This window comes from Ixodes scapularis, unplaced genomic scaffold (genome assembly GCF_016920785.2).
Source record: "Ixodes scapularis isolate PalLabHiFi unplaced genomic scaffold, ASM1692078v2 ptg000173l_1___fragment_2___debris__unscaffolded, whole genome shotgun sequence".
Taxonomy (NCBI): domain Eukaryota; kingdom Metazoa; phylum Arthropoda; class Arachnida; order Ixodida; family Ixodidae; genus Ixodes; species Ixodes scapularis.
Genome location: NW_024609926.1, coordinates 9,515 through 29,364, shown reverse-complemented (window position 1 = coordinate 29,364; position 19,850 = coordinate 9,515). Strand labels below are relative to the sequence as shown.

General features: G+C 46.6%; 1 protein-coding gene across 4 annotated transcripts; it reads left to right on the top strand.

The window, feature by feature from the left end:
• Positions 1 to 793: 793 nt before the first annotated feature.
• On the top strand, positions 794 to 14,865 carry LOC115328091. Of its 4 annotated transcripts, none has more exons than XR_005715604.1 (5): positions 8,266 to 8,335; positions 9,504 to 9,567; positions 11,723 to 11,860; positions 12,785 to 12,906; positions 14,706 to 14,865. XR_005715604.1 is itself a non-coding variant. In XM_040211249.1 (5 exons), the coding sequence occupies exons 1-4, from the start codon at positions 8,276 to 8,278 to the stop codon at positions 12,900 to 12,902; spliced, it is 411 nt and encodes a 136-aa protein (XP_040067183.1). In that variant the 5' UTR covers positions 8,266 to 8,275; the 3' UTR covers positions 12,903 to 12,906; positions 14,706 to 14,865. The 4 variants fall into 4 exon arrangements, 1 of the variants encoding a protein (XP_040067183.1); XM_040211249.1 differs by having other exon boundaries at positions 11,723 to 11,891; XR_005715606.2 differs by lacking the exons at positions 8,266 to 8,335; positions 9,504 to 9,567 and adding an exon at positions 794 to 949 and having other exon boundaries at positions 11,785 to 11,891.
• The last annotated feature ends 4,985 nt before the right edge of the window (positions 14,866 to 19,850 follow it).

Below are 19,850 nucleotides of genomic sequence, written 5' to 3'. Positions count from 1 at the left end.
TCGCCGCGGGTGCACCAAGCGTCAGTAGCACTCTTAGCGAAAACCACGAACGCGCAGAACGAACATCCGCCGCCGTTGAGAAATCCCGGGCACACCCACGATGTCGTCCCTGATGCCTTTGCCTCGGGTGCACCAGGCGTCAGTAGCACCCTTAGTGAAAACCACGAACGCGCGGAACGAACATCCGCCGCCGTTGAGAAATCCCGGGCACACCCACGATGTCGTCCCTGATGCCGTCGCCGCGGGTGCACCAAGCGTCAGTAGCACGCTTAGCGAAAACCACGAACGCGCAGAACGAACATCCGCCGCCGTTGAGAAATCCCGGGCACACCCACGATGTCGTCCCGGATGCCGTCGCCGCGGGTGCACCAGGCGTCAGTAGCACCCTTAGCGAAAACCACGAACGCGCAGAACGAACATCCGCCGCCGTTGAGAAATCCCGGGCACACCCACACTGTAAAAAATGACCGTGAAATAAACAGTCACCTGACCGTGAACGTCACGGGGCGCCCACCGTAAAAAAAAATACGGTATGTTGACAATGTTTTTCGAGTGAAAAGAGTACGGCGACGGAGGAAAGAAGAGGAGCGAGAGAAGGTACGGCGACGGAAGGAAAGAAGCAGAACGCCCCAAGCGAGGCGCGCTACACACTCCGCGGCCGCGCCACGCTCCAGACACACGCACGGGACGCACGTGATGTGTTGGAGGCCTTCTGCGCCTGCGTCGTCGGGCTGCTCTCCAGTTCGCGGCTCGCGCCTTGACCCTCGCCCACAGCCCTCCCCATCGCGCTTTCGCGCCGTTCCCAACGTCGGGTCGCCATCTTTTGTTTCCCGAAGGAAGAAAACAAAGCGAGGAAAGTTTGCGGTAGGGAGCACGACCGTGGCTACCAAGACGGCTGACGGCGCAGTACCCGAGGCGTTTGGCGGGCCCGATAGTAAACGAACATAACGTGAGTATCATTTTGAATATGAATGTGGCAAGCACGATCCGATTCTGAGAAAATTAATGACCGTGGCCGGCAAGATCGAGAAAGAGCCGGCACCGACAAACCGGCAGCACGTGCGTTGACGGAGTGCATCGCTGGCCGGCTGGCGATCGTCGTTCGCGCTCCTTTTCGGGAAGGGAGCACAAGCGATTGAGAACCAGCCAAAGATAGCTTCAGATTAATACTGCACATTCTCGCGATTTGTCGGTCTTAGCTCTTTTCTCTCGCTTTAGTGAGGCGACGGCTTGAACAACCATGTTTGTTTGTCGTGTCTGTTCAAAGGGGTCAACCACGTTAGTCGAATATGTGCGTCATTATGACAGCCACGAGTTCGGAGCGCGGCAGATTCCATGTATACACGCAACTTGTTGTTTGCAGTTCACTACTTATGTAGGGCTCAGATGTCACATCTTACGGTTTCATAAAGGTCAACTGCGCGCGAGTGGACCTCGGCTCGATTTAACGGGTGACGTAAACTTAAAGTGCGGCGTGCACGGATGCGTTCGCGAGTGCTCGAGTAGGGCTCAGATAGTAACTCATCTTAGAGAGCACATCGACAACGGGCAGTCAGTCAGTTGCCCGTATTTTAGCTGTGACAAGTCGTTCACTGCGAAACCTACGTTTGCGTCTCACCTATCAAGAAAACATGTAAAATCAGCCCAACAAGCGAGCGGTTCTTCTGAGCAACAGGCAAGCGCCTTAGGCGCAACCAGTTCTTCAGGGCAACAGGCAAACGTGTTAGTTGCAACCGGTTGTCAGAGCAGTGCTTCTCCAAAAGATGCAAGCATGGAGGGTGCTAACTCTGTAGGTGGCACCCCTCAGTTTTCACCGTCTCCAAGTGAGTTAAAAGAGTGTGTCGAGTACGATCTGGCTCTCTTTTACCTAAAGCTAGAATCTAAGTACTGCTTACCTGCTTCCACAGTTCAGCATTTGTGGCAAGAAATCGAAAACCTGCATGGCTCGAGTAAGCAGTGCATGTTTAAAGCCTTGCATGACAAGTTGGAGGAACGCCTGGGGACGGCTGATGCTAAAGAAATTGTTGCGGATGCAAACAGCCACGATGTATTCAGCAGTCTGAATGCTACCGTGTTCAATAGTGAACACAAAAGAAGAGCCTACTTTAAACAAAAGTTTTCATACGTCCAGCCAGTGCAGATTTATCTTGGGCGTGACGGAAACAAGAGAGATCGCTCATTTCAATATGTGCCAGTACTGGAAAGCTTAAAAAGCCTACTGCAGGATGGTTCGCTTGCTGACTGCATTCTTAACACGTCTTTAGATGACAGGGACGCGAGCTACATGCAAGACATATCAGACGGTTCTGCCTACAAATCAAATCCTCTCTTTAGTACTGGGCTGCCAACATTTAAGCTACTGCTGTATCAGGACGCTTTTGAGGTTGTGAATCCTTTGGGATCCGCAAGGAAGAAGCACAAACTTGTTGGTGTCTACTTCACTCTTGCAAATTTCAAAAAACACAGGAGATCTACCAGAGATCACATTCAGCTGGCTCTTCTTTTTGCTGAGAAAGACATCAAAACTTTTGGAATCGAAAAAATTTTTTCTCTTCTTTTACGTGACCTGCTCGATCTCGAATTGAACGGAATTCTTTTTGATGGTGTGCACGTCAAGGGGACAGTCGTATGTATCCTCGGAGATAACTTGGGATCTCACTTTATCGGGGGCTTCACCGAAAACTTCAGTTCCTCCACTTTCATTTGCCGCTATTGCCTACTCACACGAAAAGAGTTCAGAGAGGATCCGTGTCGGCTTGGTGAAAAAAGGACTGCAGAAAAGTATGATTTGGCAGTTCAGGAGGTTGAAGAGACTGGGTCGTCTGTTGAAGGGGTGAAATCAAACAGCCCATTTAACAGTCTGACATTCTTTCATGTATGTGATGCGGGACTTCCTCCTTGCATAGCACATGACCTTTTTGAAGGTGTTGTTTCATACGACCTTCTCCTTTTCATAAAGCACTTTACAGAGACATGCGAGTGGTTCTCATTGAAATACCTGAACTTCAGGATAGCATCTTTCAAGTTCTTGGGCTCTGACACAACTAGCAAACCCTGTGAAGTAAACATAAAAGGAAATAAGTTAGTTGGTGAAGCTGTTAAAACATGGAATTTGCTGCGCCTGCTTCCTCTGTTTGTTAGCCATAAAGTTGACACTAAAGATCCCATCTGGTGCCTCTACCTTACCTTAAGGAAGGTGGTTGACATTATCTGCGCTCCCAAAGTAAATGAAGAAATGGTTGCCTACTTGCATGTGCTAGTTGAAGAGTACCTTGCAGACCGCAAAGAGTTATTTCCTATGGCACCTCTGAAACCAAAGCACCACTACCTGCTTCACTACTCCACGCTCATCACACAGCTTGGTCCACTAATAAACCTGTGGACGTTGAGGTTTGAAAGCAAACACTCATTTTTCAAAAATTGTGTGAGACGCCTGCAAAATTTCAAGGCACTGAACAAAACCCTTTCTGAACGACACCAGCTGTTGCAGGCATACCTGCACTCTGAGGCATTTTTCGATCCTGACATTGTAATGAAGGCAGGAATGCCTTTTCTAATTTCAACTTACTCGGAAGCTCTCCAGAAATGCTTAGGCAGTTTTAACTTCACGTCAGAAGACACCATGGTTACAAATGAGGTTTCATACAAAGGGACATCCTACTCATTTGGTGCCTTCGTACCTACCTGCATGGACAATGAGTTGTGCTTTGGTGAAATAATGTTGCTGTTAATTCATAACAGAAATAATCTCTTCACTGCTGTGAAAGTTTATAGCACAACATATTTGCCACATTTGCATTCATATGCAGTGCATGCATCAGAGCAGTTTGCATGCATGCACATTGATCAACTAACGGATTATTACCCACTACCTGCGTATAAGGTACAGAATGCAATGATGATCATCCCAAAACACTGGGTTCCTTCGTAGGATGCAGGCCGTCAAAGAACAAATAATTGCGGCCTTGCCAAACCTGACCTCGGGTGAGGTTGAGAGCGTCCTCAACAAATTTATGAGCCTTGGCGTAGAGTGCCCAAGTGACCTCAACTTTCTGACTGAGGGAGACCTCGCAAGCATACTCAAACCAATCCAAGCCAGGAAACTCGTCGCCTACCTCAAGCCACAGAGTAAGTACAATATTTTTTCTACTCAGACTATTACTGGCAAATATATTATGTATTGCAGAGCATATTATGCTCTGCAATACATTATAGTATATAGGGTTCTGTGTTTTTGGAGTTTATCTTTTTTTTTAATTTGGAAAATATTTTTCGAAGTTTTATTTTTATTAAAAATTTAATGTTTTTTTTTTGTTTTTGTTTTTTTCAGTCTTCAATTTTACAATATTTTGATATTAATTTCACAGTATTTATTCAGAAAAATTACAACAGGAATAAATAATAGTCAGTGAAAGAAACATCAAAGAACGCTGACAGAAATTTTTATTGTATAAAATATTTAAATAGAGCACTGCCTTGCAGTTCAAAACTTGGATGTATTACAAACAAGCCTGATGTAATAAACACAAGCATACAGTGTTTGTATTTTAGTGTAAGTGCTTCTGTCCCCAAAACGTATCCTCACTATCACAGATACTACACGAATGTGCTGTAAACCGGGTGCAGGGGAGAATGTTAAAACTTTAGCTTCTCGCAGCCACTCCTCCCATGAAATCGACGGGAACATAACACCCACTGTGACAGAAAAAAGGCCGCCCTTACTTCCTGTAGAAATCAGAGATGGTACAGTCTAAACTTAAGACAAGGAAAACCGCTAATAGAGTCGGATGCTTAGCTCCTCCTGTCGTCACCGAAAAATACATTATCCTCGTCAACATCACGCATCTCCTCAAGGCTAGTGGCCTTTCGCATTGATCAGGCATAGGCAAAATAACTAAGATTTGTTTGCCATCGTGACCTCCAAAATCATCGTTTTTCAGAAAAAATCCGAATTGACAAAAAAGCTTTATAAAAAGTTTTAGCTGCGAGCGTTTTTTGGGTTTTATTAAATTTATTCGAAAACATGGAACCCTAATTATATATGAACAAGGCTGAAGGGCTTATTTGCTCAAAGTGCAGTTAAGTCGGACCACAATTAATATGTACCCAAGTCTTTGGTAGGTGCCAAAAGTACCTACTCAACTCCAACACACGGCTGGATGCACATTAGCTGCTGGACACAAGGTTGCATTCCCTTGTGAGGATCAACCTATTTGCTGACATACTATCATTCTTGTGACACAAACTCTCAGATTTTACTTTACTCACATCTTAGTACTTCCTGCTGCTCGTTTTCCAATCTCCCAACAAATCAATTAGCTGGCCGGTCAACTTTTCCACTATCTGGAAACAAAAGTATTGCAGATGTGCCAACACCGAATGGAACCAGACGCCAAACACAATCGACGCCTAAATAAACAGACTGCATTTTCGGACATACTGTGGTTGTGACAAGTGAGAGCCTGTGTTCCGCAGGTAGTTTAATCCAGATTAACAAGTTTGGCGACAATTAACTGCAGCAGCGAATCATGTTCGGTGAACTTGTGGGAGAGCAGCTTTCTCGTCGAAACATTCTGGTTATGCTTGAAGGGGTTATGAAACGCTTTTCCAACTTTTTCCTGTTTAGCTTTCCTCCTCAACTCATAAATAGCGCATTGTACCAAACAGTTAAAGAAGACGAACAGGGGGTGTCCCCTCTTGCTCGCACTCTCGTTTGTGTAATCCCGGACATATCCATTCTTCCGCTAGAAGATTAGCCCGTCGCTCAAAATTCAGACAAAAGTTGCTTTCCCCACCCCGTTCATTCCGAAGCTGACAGTGCTGTTGAAGCTATGTGCTCCTTGGGCCAGCCACACTTGCCACGTGAGCGTGTCAAATGTGGCTGCAGAGAATGAAGTCAGGTGATGAAAGGGAGGCGGCTGATTGGTCCGGCAAGCGCGTAGCTTCCACCACAATGTCAGCTTAGAGGTGAAGGGAATAAGTGAGGTCCGGTTGCGTGTGACGTCAGTTTGGACCCGATGACACGCTTTTGGGACCGCGGATGTATCACAGTGAAAAGGCAGAGAGGTTGCGAAGGGGAGCAGGTACGAAATAGTCCGCTCTGTTTTCAAATTTTCGCACTGAAAGTCAGGCTTTTGACTTCCTACTTTTTTTCTTTTGGTCCACTGAACGATGTGCTATTAGTAAAATTCCAATCTAAAATGATTTATCCCAACCCAAAAATCGTTTCATGGGCCCTTTAAAGGAGCTGTGCAACAATTTCAGGGCTTTCTTAAATAATTATGGAAGTTGATGCCTGACACTTCTGAAGTGAACTACAGAAAACAGATTTTGCCTGGATACCCCAGTTTTATTTTAAAAAATGAAAAAGATCCAGGTTTCTGCCGCCTCTCAACTCGTACGTCGTCTTCCAGGTCACGTGCGCAGTGACGTTGATGGGGTAGGTGCGGGGTTCCGGAAAAGTTCTCTCTTTACAGTTGTCAGTGAGAAGCGAGAACTCATCCGCTCGCGACCACGTGCTGGCGGGCGCAGCGCGAACACTATGGTGAAAGGAGGAAAGTCTCATCCGGGTCCCGCCATACCTGACCGGCTCTGTCCCCCTCCGCCTCCGGCTTCTGGCGGCTGTTCGCGGGAGCAGATAGAGCTCACGGTTCTGTGGACCTAGGATAGATTGTGCCACTAAAACTCCATATAACAAAAGTTTTGTCGATGATACCAGGTTTTTGACGCATTTATATATATGTTGGAACGCCAAGATTTATAAAAAAAGTTACCTTTTATCGAGCAGGTATTCGCACAACTTGCTATCTTTTTACAAGATTCCCCATTGACGTCATGCCGCGTGTTTCTCATGGCCGCCGCTCGCGGCTGCAGGTCGGTGAATATTCTAAGTTTTGCCTCGCTATCATGCGGCGGAATCGCAACATTTCGATGAAAGGAGATGTGTTTTCTGTCATTTGTGACAAGGTGAATATAAAAAGTAAAAGATCCCAATTCTTCCAACGTTAAAATCGTTGCACAGCTCCTTTAAAAGCCCAGGACACCAAAATTCAGAGGTCGGCATTTTAGGTCACCCTCACTCACCCTCACCCTCAGAGCCACACTCACCTAAGCCCCTCACTCACCCTCACAGCTACATTCACCTTCAGCACTTCACTCACCCTCATCCTCACAGTCACACTCACCTTCAGTTCTTCACTCACCCTCACTGAACCTCACGGCCCTCACACCCCTCACACACTCATGGCCCTCACGCCACTCACCGCCCTCATGCCCCTCACTGCCCTCACGGCCTTCACGCACTCATAGCCCTCACGCCACTCACCGCCCTCGCACCCCTCACGCACTCACCGCACTAATATTCTAAACTTCCTGTTTTCTTAATCCTTTATGTAGATGTCTCCGACAGCAAAACTCCAGAACAGTTTGGGGCTACCTCTTCTGAAGCCCTGAAGCCAGCACCTCATCAAAAACAAGTTACCATGTCGACTCAACCTGGGCAAACAATTTTGACATACAGTGGAAGGAGATGCCGCCAAGGCTACAACAGGCCCTAAAGGAAAACAAACGGCCTTTGCCCAAAGATCGCAGGGAAATGGTCAGACTCATCATAAAGACGTCAATGGAAATGTGCCCACGGCCACTGAGGAAGCAGCTGGACATGATTGCAAAAAAAGTGGTGGACCAGTACCCATTGTCTTTCAAAGATGTCTTGGATGGAACAGTGGTTGGAACAGGACATGATTCTCTCCTGAACCAGCTTCTTGCCAGGGTGGAAAACGTGAGACGTGAAGACACGGAAAAGATAGCAGTGCCGACGCACACAAATCGAAAACAGAGGAAAGAGCGTAGCTACGGGTGTCAGAGCAGTTCCCCAGGTTACACACTTGAGGAAGAGCTGGAAATGAACAGCGACAAAGAGAGATTGCAGGCAATGTTTCGTGAAAGGTCGGCCAATACCGATGAAGTCCTTAAGCTCATGCGATCAACATATCCATTGCAACGTAGGGACATTAACTCTGAAGTGATGCCAATGAGAGAACTGTTGTGTGCATGGCCCTTCTTGTTCGTCCCTTCTGGTCTCTTCTGTCACTTTAGTGCCCTATGCAGTTTTGATATTCAAGACAGACTAAGGGAGTCGCTGCAAAAGAAGAAGGATGTAGTTCTCAAACTAATGAGACTGGACAAGAGGACAGAAAATGAGTATACCAAGCTAATGGAAGACATTGCAAAAGCTGGAGACAATGCAAGTCCAGAAACTGGGTGCTTGGCACTGATGATACTACTTGTGACATGGTTCGGCGAAGAGAGGGACTGCCTCATTCTGAGGAAAGATGTGAGTGGTAGCATTTTATTTTCAAGCCTGATCTACTCCAGGTCAGAGTTCCTGCTAGCACTGCACCCAAAATGTAGTAAAGCATTTGTTGCTTTTCTCGTTGCATACAGCTATTTTGAGAGCTTAATCATTTTGACAGTATCTACAATCTTAAGCACTCTTGACTTCTTGGACCATTTCTTCTTGCCTTTGCACAATAACCTAAAGTTGTTACCTGCCAATGCATGTTGCATTAAACCTAATTTCTTTCCTAAAGCAAATTCCTAAGCACTGAATGCTATCCACAATGGCACATTGTCAGAGTTTGTGGTTTTGCGAGGAGGAATATCTGATTAAAAATTGTTTAACCACATCCATGACAATTTATCATTCCTAAGTCCAGAATGTCTTAAAAAAACCACTAAAACAAATTTTTTTAAACAGCGTGGTTAGGGCACATGTGTCAAAAAAGTAATTTTACGCAAAAAGAAAAAAATATTCTTTAGAGCAATATTGATGGCGTGAGACGCAATTTATTTGATAGTCACCTCCTTTCCACTCGCTTTTTCTCGGCATTTCAGGCACGTGAAGGAGAGGTGGATCGGCTTTGCATTTTATTTTTTAAGCCTCGACAATGAGGTGGAGAGAGTGTATGACCATCTCGTTGAGGTGGAAAGAATGTATGACCATTTCACGATGTCATGAACTTTGTGCACAGAAATTAAAATAAATATCACGCGATAAATATTGCTCTAAACATATTTTCGCATAAATTTATATTGTTGACGTGCGTGTCCCAACCAGACTGTATAAAAACAAATGTGTCAGAGCAGTTCCCCAGATTAAACACCTGAGGAAGAGCTGGAGATGAACAGAGACAAAGAGAGATTGGAGGCGATGTTTCGTGAAAAGCCAGCCAACACCGATGAATTCCTTACGCTCATGCGTTCAACATATTCATTGCAACGTAGAGACATTAACTCCGAAGCTATCCCAGTGAGGAAACTTGTGTGCATCGACTCCGAAGCTATCCCAGTGAGGGAATTTGTGTGCATGGCCCTTCTTGTTCGTCCCTTCTGGTCTCTTCTGTCATTTTAGTGCCCAATGTTTTCAGTGGCCTTGTAAGAATTAGTGGTTGTGGAAGTGGGGATTTGTTTTAACATAACCATGCGTCTTTCAATTTTTACAGCCATTTCTAACTGCTGCTGAAGTCGAGGAGGACCTGCCAATTTCTCCTTGCATTATAGCACTGGGTATGTTTATGAATAGATTGTATCATTATATGTACTACAAATTAGCCCTGTCCCTGAACTAAGTTCCAGAAGTTCAAGTTCTAATGTTACAACTTGTTATTAATGCAGAAGTAGAATATAAATAAAAATGGTGTTTGGCGTTTTTGGTTTAAAGCAGTAAAAGTGGCAACTTAATTTTTGTAAATTCAGTTTTAAACGAGAAAGGTCAGTATTTCAGGCCACTATGGCAAGCCAAGAGGAGACGGGATATGTCGTCGCACTTGACTGAGTAGTCGACTATCTCACCTACGTAACTGTGAAGTGTTCTGTTGGTGGAGGGTCTGCAGGACAATACTCTTTAGGGAGTACTTGGGTTTGTCGTGGATGCAATCTGCATTCATTTTGTGGCTCAGTCCTTGTGCATCAAGTTGGTGTCGTCTTCTAAAAGCCAGATTTGGAGTTTTTTGTTGTTTGTCACGCCCTTTGATTTCCACTGTTTCTTTTTTATGGGGAGGGGAGCTGTTTTAACACCTCCTCAAGCTTCTCTCTGGTTAGTGGGAAGCAGTTTTGATAATCCTATAAATATGAAGAGCAGAAAAGTGCCAATAGTTACGCTTGTGAATTTCACAGTTTAGAATTTGTCGTCATCCTTACAAAGTGCTAACCAAGGTTATGTTTGTCATGTCAGGAATTATTGCTGCGGATATATAATTCAGATATCTGTCTAATGTACTGCGTTTTGGAGCGACCTCATTGAAAAATGGAAGTAGTCGATGTGTATTCACCAAAAAAAAAACCGGTAAGCTTTCATTTCTAAAAATGTTTGCCGATAAAATTGAAAATGTATGTCCGATCTTGGAATATGCGGGGTGCGTATGGGACCCATACAGGAAGCAGCAGGTTGCGCAAATTGAACGGATACAGAATCTGGCACTTCGGTTTTTTTTCTGAGTATAGGCGCACAGAGTTAGTTACGGCAATGAGAAATGAAGTGCGGCTAGATTGTTTAGAGAAAAGAAGGAAAGTGTGTAGATTAAAGGAATTATACGCGGTTGCTAATAATGGCTTGACAAAGATTAATTCTGAAGTGTACATTTTTGCCTTCAACATCACGCTCCAAAAGAACAAGCAATACTAAAGCAATTGAACCCTACCAGTACAGAAATGATGTATTTAAATACTCTTTCTTTTGTCGGACTATTATTGAGTGGAACACCCTGCCTGAGCAAGTTGTCAATTGTTGTAGTCCTCAATTATTTGAAGCACAGCTGAATCAATTGTTTGGTTAAATTTTGCATGTGGAAATGTTTTTGAGCATGCGTGGGTTGCTGCAACCTACCTGCACTCGCCTCATACGGTGAGTGCATGATTGAGTTATTTCTGTGTGTTGTTTTTTCCCCTCCTGTGCGGAACGACAGGTCCACAGTATTTCAAATAAATAAATAGATAAATTTCTAAATAAAAGCCAAAAGAAGTATGTCAAATCCTAGAACAATAAAAACCTAAAAACACTGATAACTAAATATAAAGCAGGTCTCAGAGTTTAAATCAAATACAAATCATTTAAAGTGTTTCACATGTCTGTCGGACAATTCATGAAATCTACAATGGCTACCTATAGCCCATAGCGACAACACACGTTTCCGAAGTTGCTAGAAGTGACAAATCATTCGATTTCTTTGCAACCAATAGAAGTATGTGCTAGATGTAACGATACAGCGAGTATCCATGCGAATGCGGTGGTCATGTGCAACTGGGGAGGGAGAGGGCCTTCGAGGTTCCTGTTCAGTTTTGGTGGCACATGTCTCCCCTCCACTAACCAGTGAACATTTGCCTAGGTGCCTTCACAGGCCATCCTCTCCCTTTCTGGAGTAGAATTCTGACTGGCCTACACTCAAGCAAGCTCACTCATAGTGGAGGGAAGGCAAATCGAGCCAAGGATCTCATCTCCTGTCGGCAAAAAGTAATGTTGGAAGTGTTTCGAATGTGGGGGGGAGACCGGCAGTGAGGGTGGGAGGGACGAAGCTGGGCCCCTTCCCTTCTCCCATTTTGTTTTTACAATTATTTGAAATGTCCACGATCTGGAGGTGCAGCCCAGCCCCATTGTTCCAATGCCTTGTCAGCAACTCTACTTATCTGAATGTTTACTATTTTCTCATTTTTTAAACTTTTGTAGGGGATGATCTGTGGACTGCCCACGAGTACGCACTCAGCATTGATGGCAGGCTCATGGTTCAGAAGATACCAGACGTCCCTACGGCATGGGCTGCACTCTTCGCGAGTCACTATTGCTTTAACATCTGCTACGCTGAAGGCCTGTCATCGACCCTCGAGTTCCTTCAGAGGTAATTTCCTGTTCTGTGATTTTGGTATATGTATGTGGATGCCTAGTAGGACTCCATACTTTTTATCTATATCATTTCCAGGCTTATTGTTCCTATCGAAATAAAGCAAACACCTTGCACATTTACTGTCATGAAAGACATAGAGCCACAGTTGGTACCTTCCTTCTCATTTGTGAAATAGAAGAGCACATATCTCGCTGATTGGAAGGCTGTCCCAATTGCTTCCGCCAGCTCCAAACAACTATAGCTCCCACATCCTGCACCAATGCTGCACTTTTTATTGAAATTGCACCCGAGCAGAGTCCACAGATCGAGCAGTCAAACAGCTTCAATTGCATGTATGCATAGGCCAGTGGTCTTGGTATTTCATCAGGCAGCTGGACTGCATTGTAATAACAAAGCTCAGAAATCAATTTTAGGGAAACATTTAAGCACAAAGCTAACACTACCTCAACCTGGCATGTAAAGGTGAAATAAACAAGAAAATAAAAAAATAGAGCTTATCTTTCAAACTGATTTGCCCCTTCTGACCATTACATGTCATTTTAACGTGCCCATCTACAACGAAACAACTCCAGCAATATTGCATATTTTGATATGCTCCCGCTTCTCACTAACGTTTTTGTATACAAGCTTAGTGTTTGGTCCCACCTATTATAACTTGTGGGTCCTCAGGTTAGGAGAGCTGCAATAGGGGGGCATGAAGAGATGCATGCGGCTCACGAGCCGCAGTTTGTCCCCTCCTGATATTCTCTTTACTAAATATTTTACTTCCTTCTAGTCTCTCCCTTCGGTCATGTATACATATGTGACACATATGACTAAATTGACTAACTTTTCAGGTTACCAACTTGGATGAAATGTTTCTTTCATGGCACTGATGCTTATTGCAGAGGTTTCCTGAGCATGAACCCTGACCGTGGCACCAGAGCCAAGCGCTCCAAGTCGGAAGTGAACAAGAAAGTACTTAACCTGGTCAAGAAAATAGCAGAGCTGGAGTGGAATGTGTGAGGCTGTAAGTATGATTCACTACAGTGTTCACTTATAAATGGGAAGTGGACATGAGACTTATTTTGAAGAGAAGCAGAAGAAGGTGAAATAATTCAATGAGCGTAAGAGTCCACTGTCACTAGAGAGGAAGAATAATTCTCAGAGATAGATAGATGCAGGGATACATTTACCACTAACGAAGAGTATGTGAAGGTTTTGTAACAGACCACTTAGCAAACTACAAGCATTACTCACTGGTATAGTGTGTTTTTCTGCCAGTGATGGATTTACAAAAAAAAATGCTCTCACTTCAATTTTTGCAAAAAAAAAAAATTGAATTTGGCGCTTGATTAGTACTTCTCGTGAGTCGGCCCCTTTATCAAATTATCTCTGCTGGATATCAAAACAATGATATCACACAGCTTATTTTAGAGCAAAATTTCCGGCTGTAGACAGGTACCTGGAAAGGTTAGTTCGTGAAATATTAAAGGCAATTTTGCAACTGTTACCCGTCTGGGAGGGGATGTGATGAGGTAGTTCACAATAATGGTTCTTCATTGATTCTGGCGAATGAGTGTTCGCCATCATTGTTCGCAGAGTCCCACCCAGCTTGTCACCATTCTGGGAATAATGGGATCACATAACCATCACCAGTGTGTGGTCACCTGATCATACTGCAAATAGTGAATCGGTCATAGTCAGATGGTCACATAACCACACACACCATACATCTGAGTGAGCCCAACACATTCTGACCTTTCATAGCTTTTGTGAGCATAATCAAGCTTGCCTAAATTTTTTCTTACATTGTTGTGATACTGCTCATGCCTACATTTCGCCACACATTACTTCATCCCATTATTATAGAAAGCAGTGAATAAGACCCTGCTTCATGGCTGGACCATCAGAGTGGGCTTGAGCAAATAATCAAAATTTATTGCTGCTCTGGGCAATATACTATTCAATTTTACTTTTGTAAAATTGATGCTGTGCTTTCAAGTTTGGGAATTTTCGGCATTATGTGTGGTCTGTCCAATCTAGTTAGCCACCACCATTGGGCGCACTTTTAACCATACACTTGTGCACCACAAAGAGGTGGTACCCACAGGTTTCACACTGATTCTGCATATCTCGTCTCGCTGTAGCAGAGGCTCATGCTTGGGAAGGAAAGTTGTCATTTAAACATATGGTCCACATGTCTTTGAATAGACAGGGAAGTTGAGAAATGATAATCTGAAAATTCTAAGTTGGTGTAAGATTTCAAAAACCAAGTCGTTTGCTAGTACAGGGTCTCCTAAAAAGTTCACGCACTAACATGGCCCGCAAATTTGAACATGTATATTATTTAGTGCATGGATTAAATGATGGAGATGTTAGTATTGTTGATAACAGTGCGGACATATCAAGTAGTAATATTCCTTGAACGGATATATTACTAGTTAAATTAACATGTTAGAATAAACATAAAAATCTTTGTTAAATGCAATTGTTGTGAATAACTATATTACAGAATTTTTTACCCTGAACTCGACACTAGTGGTAACACAGGGGTGGGAAAGGAAAGCAGGCATTGTCTTCTAGTTTTGACAGGCAAACAGATGTATCTTAATGTAGTATTCATAACAAAATGAATAGGAAGTGTGCTTTCAAAATCCAAAACTTCCTTTTGTTGCTTAAAAATATATTTTTGGCTGGCCCAGAAGGTGCTCCGAAATTACTCTGACCGTTTACATCACATCAGCACTAGCTTGGAGTTACTTTCCTTGATTTTTTCAGTCTGTGGTTTTCTACTCATTCTGTTCTGTTTGAATATGTCTGTTGAAGGTCGGTCATCTTATGTGGGAACGAGGCATGCGACATGGGGCTCGGGCTCATTCAACGCAAGGTCTTGGCACCAGGAAGATTTCAGCAGCCATAAGCAATGGCACTTGGGTCTAAATTTGGTGAGTATGATAATGATCGAGCACCCAGCTGCTTGTGTGAAAAAAAAAAGGGGGGGGACACTTATGCTCGGCCTTAATGTATGACACGATGGCGGGAGGGCAGGGGGTGGAGGAGGAGAGGGGAGGTGGGGGCAAGGGCAGGGAGGGCAGCAGTGGGGAGGGGGGGGGGGGGAATCCTATGATCCCTTGCATGCACAAGGGATCGTGGCGCAAAACATTGAGGGGTTTCTCGACATGCCGACGCTGGACGCCGGTTCTTTTGCTGCATTAACACTATTGGGTTGAAACATAACTTACCTAGCCTCACTTAAAACTCAAGCATAGCTTTACTACGCTGCCTATAATTACATGAAAAAATGTCTATGTGATGCTAGAAATGAGACATGGTTAACATGCAGTCATATATTTTAAGAGAAATGATGCCACACTAGGTATAGTGCACCTTATACATGGCAAATATAGGTCGATGAAATGAGAAGCATGTAAGTAGCAGCTGCATCACAAGCTGTCCTTGTTTATTTTGGATATCATCTAAAATTGAAGTGCTGAGCACACTGCTTTAACCATTTGTTTATCTGAAGTGACACTAGGCACAGTGCACAGAGATTCTATTGCCAGCTAAGCCTGACGTTCGCAGCTAGCCCTGATGCAACCGGCCACGACTATTCATATCTCTTATGGTGCGAACATGTCAGAGAAAGATTAATGATGCCTTTTCAATACTGCACGGTGGCAAGAGAATTGCAGTCTCTGGTGGTGGAGAAAGACTAGTTCTACGTTAGTGCCAACAAGACTCAACCAGCTTAACTCTCGATGAAGAGGAGGAGTAAATTTCTATGTGTGCTGCTTAATTAATGTCAACCCCTGATTTTGAAAACAAACTCACTCAGCTCTTAAGTTGAAAAATGTCTAGTAAGTAAATAGTAGGCTTTCCCATAAAATAGCTGTATTTTTGTGCAGCACTCTCTGCCAAACTTTGTGCATATCCTCTCATTCATTTGCCCAGGTATATAGGGGCTGTGCTGGGATACTGAAATGGTATTCGAGAAAACCAGAATACATGTACTACAGGGCTAATATATAGCTACTGAGATATAATGAAGTTTTACTTGATTAGGACAAGCTAAGCTAGAGGGGGGGTTCAGTTGTCACATAAAGCTTCTTTCAAACATTGTAAGCAATATCAGCATCATTAGTTTCTTTCCACAGTGAATAAAGCGTGGCTAACATTATACAACATATCTGTTAAATTGCTTCTATTTTGGCACATTTATATATGTTATATTGATAACTGGTTTCTTTCTTTTCCAGATTAGAGGGTATATGGACCTGGGTCTTCATCATCCAAGTAAATAAATGTTCTGTTTTTATTTCTATCCTACACACAATTTATGCTGTGTTCTGGCTTAATTGCATTTGCATGTACATACACAACGATCGCATTGCAGACATGAAGACCACACTACAATTACAATAAACAGCATGCCACATATATTACAGGCACAAAATGGCTAACCTAAGGAGACTTCATGACCCATTGTTTGATTCATTGTCTGTTGACCAGTAGTAGGAAGTAAATCGAAGCAGCAAAACATGTGCGGTGAAACGCTAAGCATGTCGTACAATGCGCTGGGTAGATGATAGAATCCGACAATGCTTACTTCTGTCGAATTTTGCATACTTTCTGACATGTTGTACGAAGTGCTAGCGCTTCATTGTGCCAGCATTTTGCACCTTCAATTTACTTCTTACGATGGCCAACTGGCAGTGAATTAAACGGTCAACAATTTTACGGTGACCATTAAATTAGCAGTCAGTTGACCGGCAAATAAACTGCCACCATGGCGTGATCTTAGCGGCAGTCAGTAAATCTCGTTTACGGTGTGTTCAGCATCGCCCCGTAAAATTAACACTATCTTTTTTTACTGCGACCGTTTAATTTACTGGGAGATGACGGTCAGGCAGTAAATTTGAATTTACGGTCTCCCGTATAAATTACGAGAAGTTGCTGGCAGCCAGAATGCCGGTCAACTTACCGTAATTTTGACGGCCCATTTTTTACAGTGCACGATGTCGTCCCTGATGCCGTCGCCGCGGGTGCACCAAGCGTCAGTAGCACGCTTAGCGAAAACCACGAACGCGCAGAACGAACATCCGCCGCCGTTGAGAAATCCCGGGCACACCCACGATGTCGTCCCGGATGCCGTCGCCGCGGGTGCACCAGGCGTCAGTAGCACGCTCAGCGAAAACCACGATCGCGCGGAACGAACATCCGCCGCCGTTGAGAAATCCCGGGCACACCCACGATGTCGTCCCTGATGCCGTCGCCGCGGGTGCACCAGGCGTCAGTAGCACCCTTAGCGAAAACCACGAACGCGCAGAACGAACATCCGCCGCCGTTGAGAAATCCCGGGCACACCCACGATGTCGTCCCTGATGCCGTCGCCGCGGGTGCACCAAGCGTCAGTAGCACGCTTAGCGAAAACCACGAACGCGCGGAACGAACATCCGCCGCCGTTGAGAAATCCCGGGCACACCCACGATGTCGTCCCTGATGCCGTCGCCGCAGGTGGACCAGGCGTCAGTAGCACGCTCAGCGAAAACCACGATCGCGCGGAACGAACATCCGCCGCCGTTGAGAAATCTCGGGCACACTCACGATGTCGTCCCTGATGCCGTCGCCGCGGATGCACCAGGCGTCAGTAGCACGCTTAGCGAAAACCACGAACGCGCGGAACGAACATCCGCCGCCGTTGAGAAATCCCGGGCACACTCACGATGTCGTCCCTGATGCCATCGCCGCGGGTGGACCAGGCGTCAGTAGCACGCTCAGCGAAAACCACGAACGCGCGGAACGAACATCCGCCGCCGTTGAGAAATCCCGGGCACACTCACGATGTCGTCCCTGATGCCGTCGCCGCGGGTGGACCAGGCGTCAGTAGCACGCTTAGCGAAAACCACGAACGCGCGGAACGAACATCCGCCGCCGTTGAGAAATCCCGGGCACACTCACGATGTCGTCCCTGATGCCGTCGCCGCGGATGCACCAGGCGTCAGTAGCACGCTTAGCGAAAACCACGAACGCGCGGAACGAACATCCGCCGCCGTTGAGAAATCCCGGGCACACTCACGATGTCGTCCCTGATGCCATCGCCGCGGATGCACCAGGCGTCAGTAGCACGCTTAGCGAAAACCACGAACGCGCGGAACGAACATCCGCCGCCGTTGAGAAATCCCGGGCACACTCACGATATCGTCCCTGATGCCATCGCCGCGGGTGGACCAGGCGTCAGTAGCACGCTCAGCGAAAACCACGAACGCGCGGAACGAACATCCGCCGCCGTTGAGAAATCCCGGGCACACTCACGATGTCGTCCCTGATGCCGTCGCCGCGGGTGGACCAGGCGTCAGTAGCACGCTTAGCGAAAACCACGAACGCGCGGAACGAACATCCGCCGCCGTTGAGAAATCCCGGGCACACTCACGATGTCGTCCCTGATGCCGTCGCCGCGGATGCACCAGGCGTCAGTAGCACGCTTAGCGAAAACCACGAACGCGCGGAACGAACATCCGCCGCCGTTGAGAAATCTCGGGCACACTCACGATGTCGTCCCTGATGCCATCGCCGCGGATGCACCAGGCGTCAGTAGCACGCTTAGCGAAAACCACGAACGCGCGGAACGAACATCCGCCGCCGTTGAGAAATCCCGGGCACACTCACGATGTCGTCCCTGATGCCGTCGCCAAGGGTGGACCAGGCGTCAGTAGCACGCTTAGCGAAAACCACGAACGCGCGGAACGAACATCCGCCGCCGTTGAGAAATCCCGGGCACACTCACGATGTCGTCCCTGATGCCATCGCCGCGGGTGGACCAGGCGTCAGTAGCACGCTTAGCGAAAACCACGAACGCGCGGAACGAACATCCGCCGCCGTTGAGAAATCCCGGGCACACTCACGATGTCGTCCCTGATGCCGTCGCCACGGGTGGACCAGGCGTCAGTAGCACGCTTAGCGAAAACCACGAACGCGCGGAACGAACATCCGCCGCCGTTGAGAAATCCCGGGCACACTCACGATGTCGTCCCTGATGCCATCGCCGCGGATGCACCAGGCGTCAGTAGCACGCTTGGCGAAAACCACGAACGCGCGGAACGAACATCCGCCGCCGTTGAGAAATCCCGGGCACACTCACGATGTCGTCCCTGATGCCGTCGCCGCGGGTGGACCAGGCGTCAGTAGCACGCTTAGCGAAAACCACGAACGCGCGGAACGAACATCCGCCGCCGTTGAGAAATCTCGGGCACACTCACGATGTCGTCCCTGATGCCATCGCCGCGGATGCACCAGGCGTCAGTAGCACGCTTAGCGAAAACCACGAACGCGCGGAACGAACATCCGCCGCCGTTGAGAAATCCCGGGCACACTCACGATGTCGTCCCTGATGCCATCGCCGCGGATGCACCAGGCGTCAGTAGCACGCTTAGCGAAAACCACGAACGCGCGGAACGAACATCCGCCGCCGTTGAGAAATCTCGGGCACCCTCACGATGTCGTCCCTGATGCCGTCGCCACGGGTGGACCAGGCGTCAGTAGCACGCTTAGCGAAAACCACGAACGCGCGGAACGAACATCCGCCGCCGTTGAGAAATCCCGGGCACACTCACGATGTCGTCCCTGATGCCGTCGCCACGGGTGGACCAGGCGTCAGTAGCACGCTTAGCGAAAACCACGAACGCGCGGAACGAACATCCGCCGCCGTTGAGAAATCTCGGGCACACTCACGATGTCGTCCCTGATGCCGTCGCCACGGGTGGACCAGGCGTCAGTAGCACGCTTAGCGAAAACCACGAACGCGCGGAACGAACATCCGCCGCCGTTGAGAAATCTCGGGCACACTCACGATGTCGTCCCTGATGCCATCGCCGCGGATGCACCAGGCGTCAGTAGCACGCTTAGCGAAAACCACGAACGCGCGGAACGAACATCCGCCGCCGTTGAGAAATCCCGGGCACACTCACGATGTCG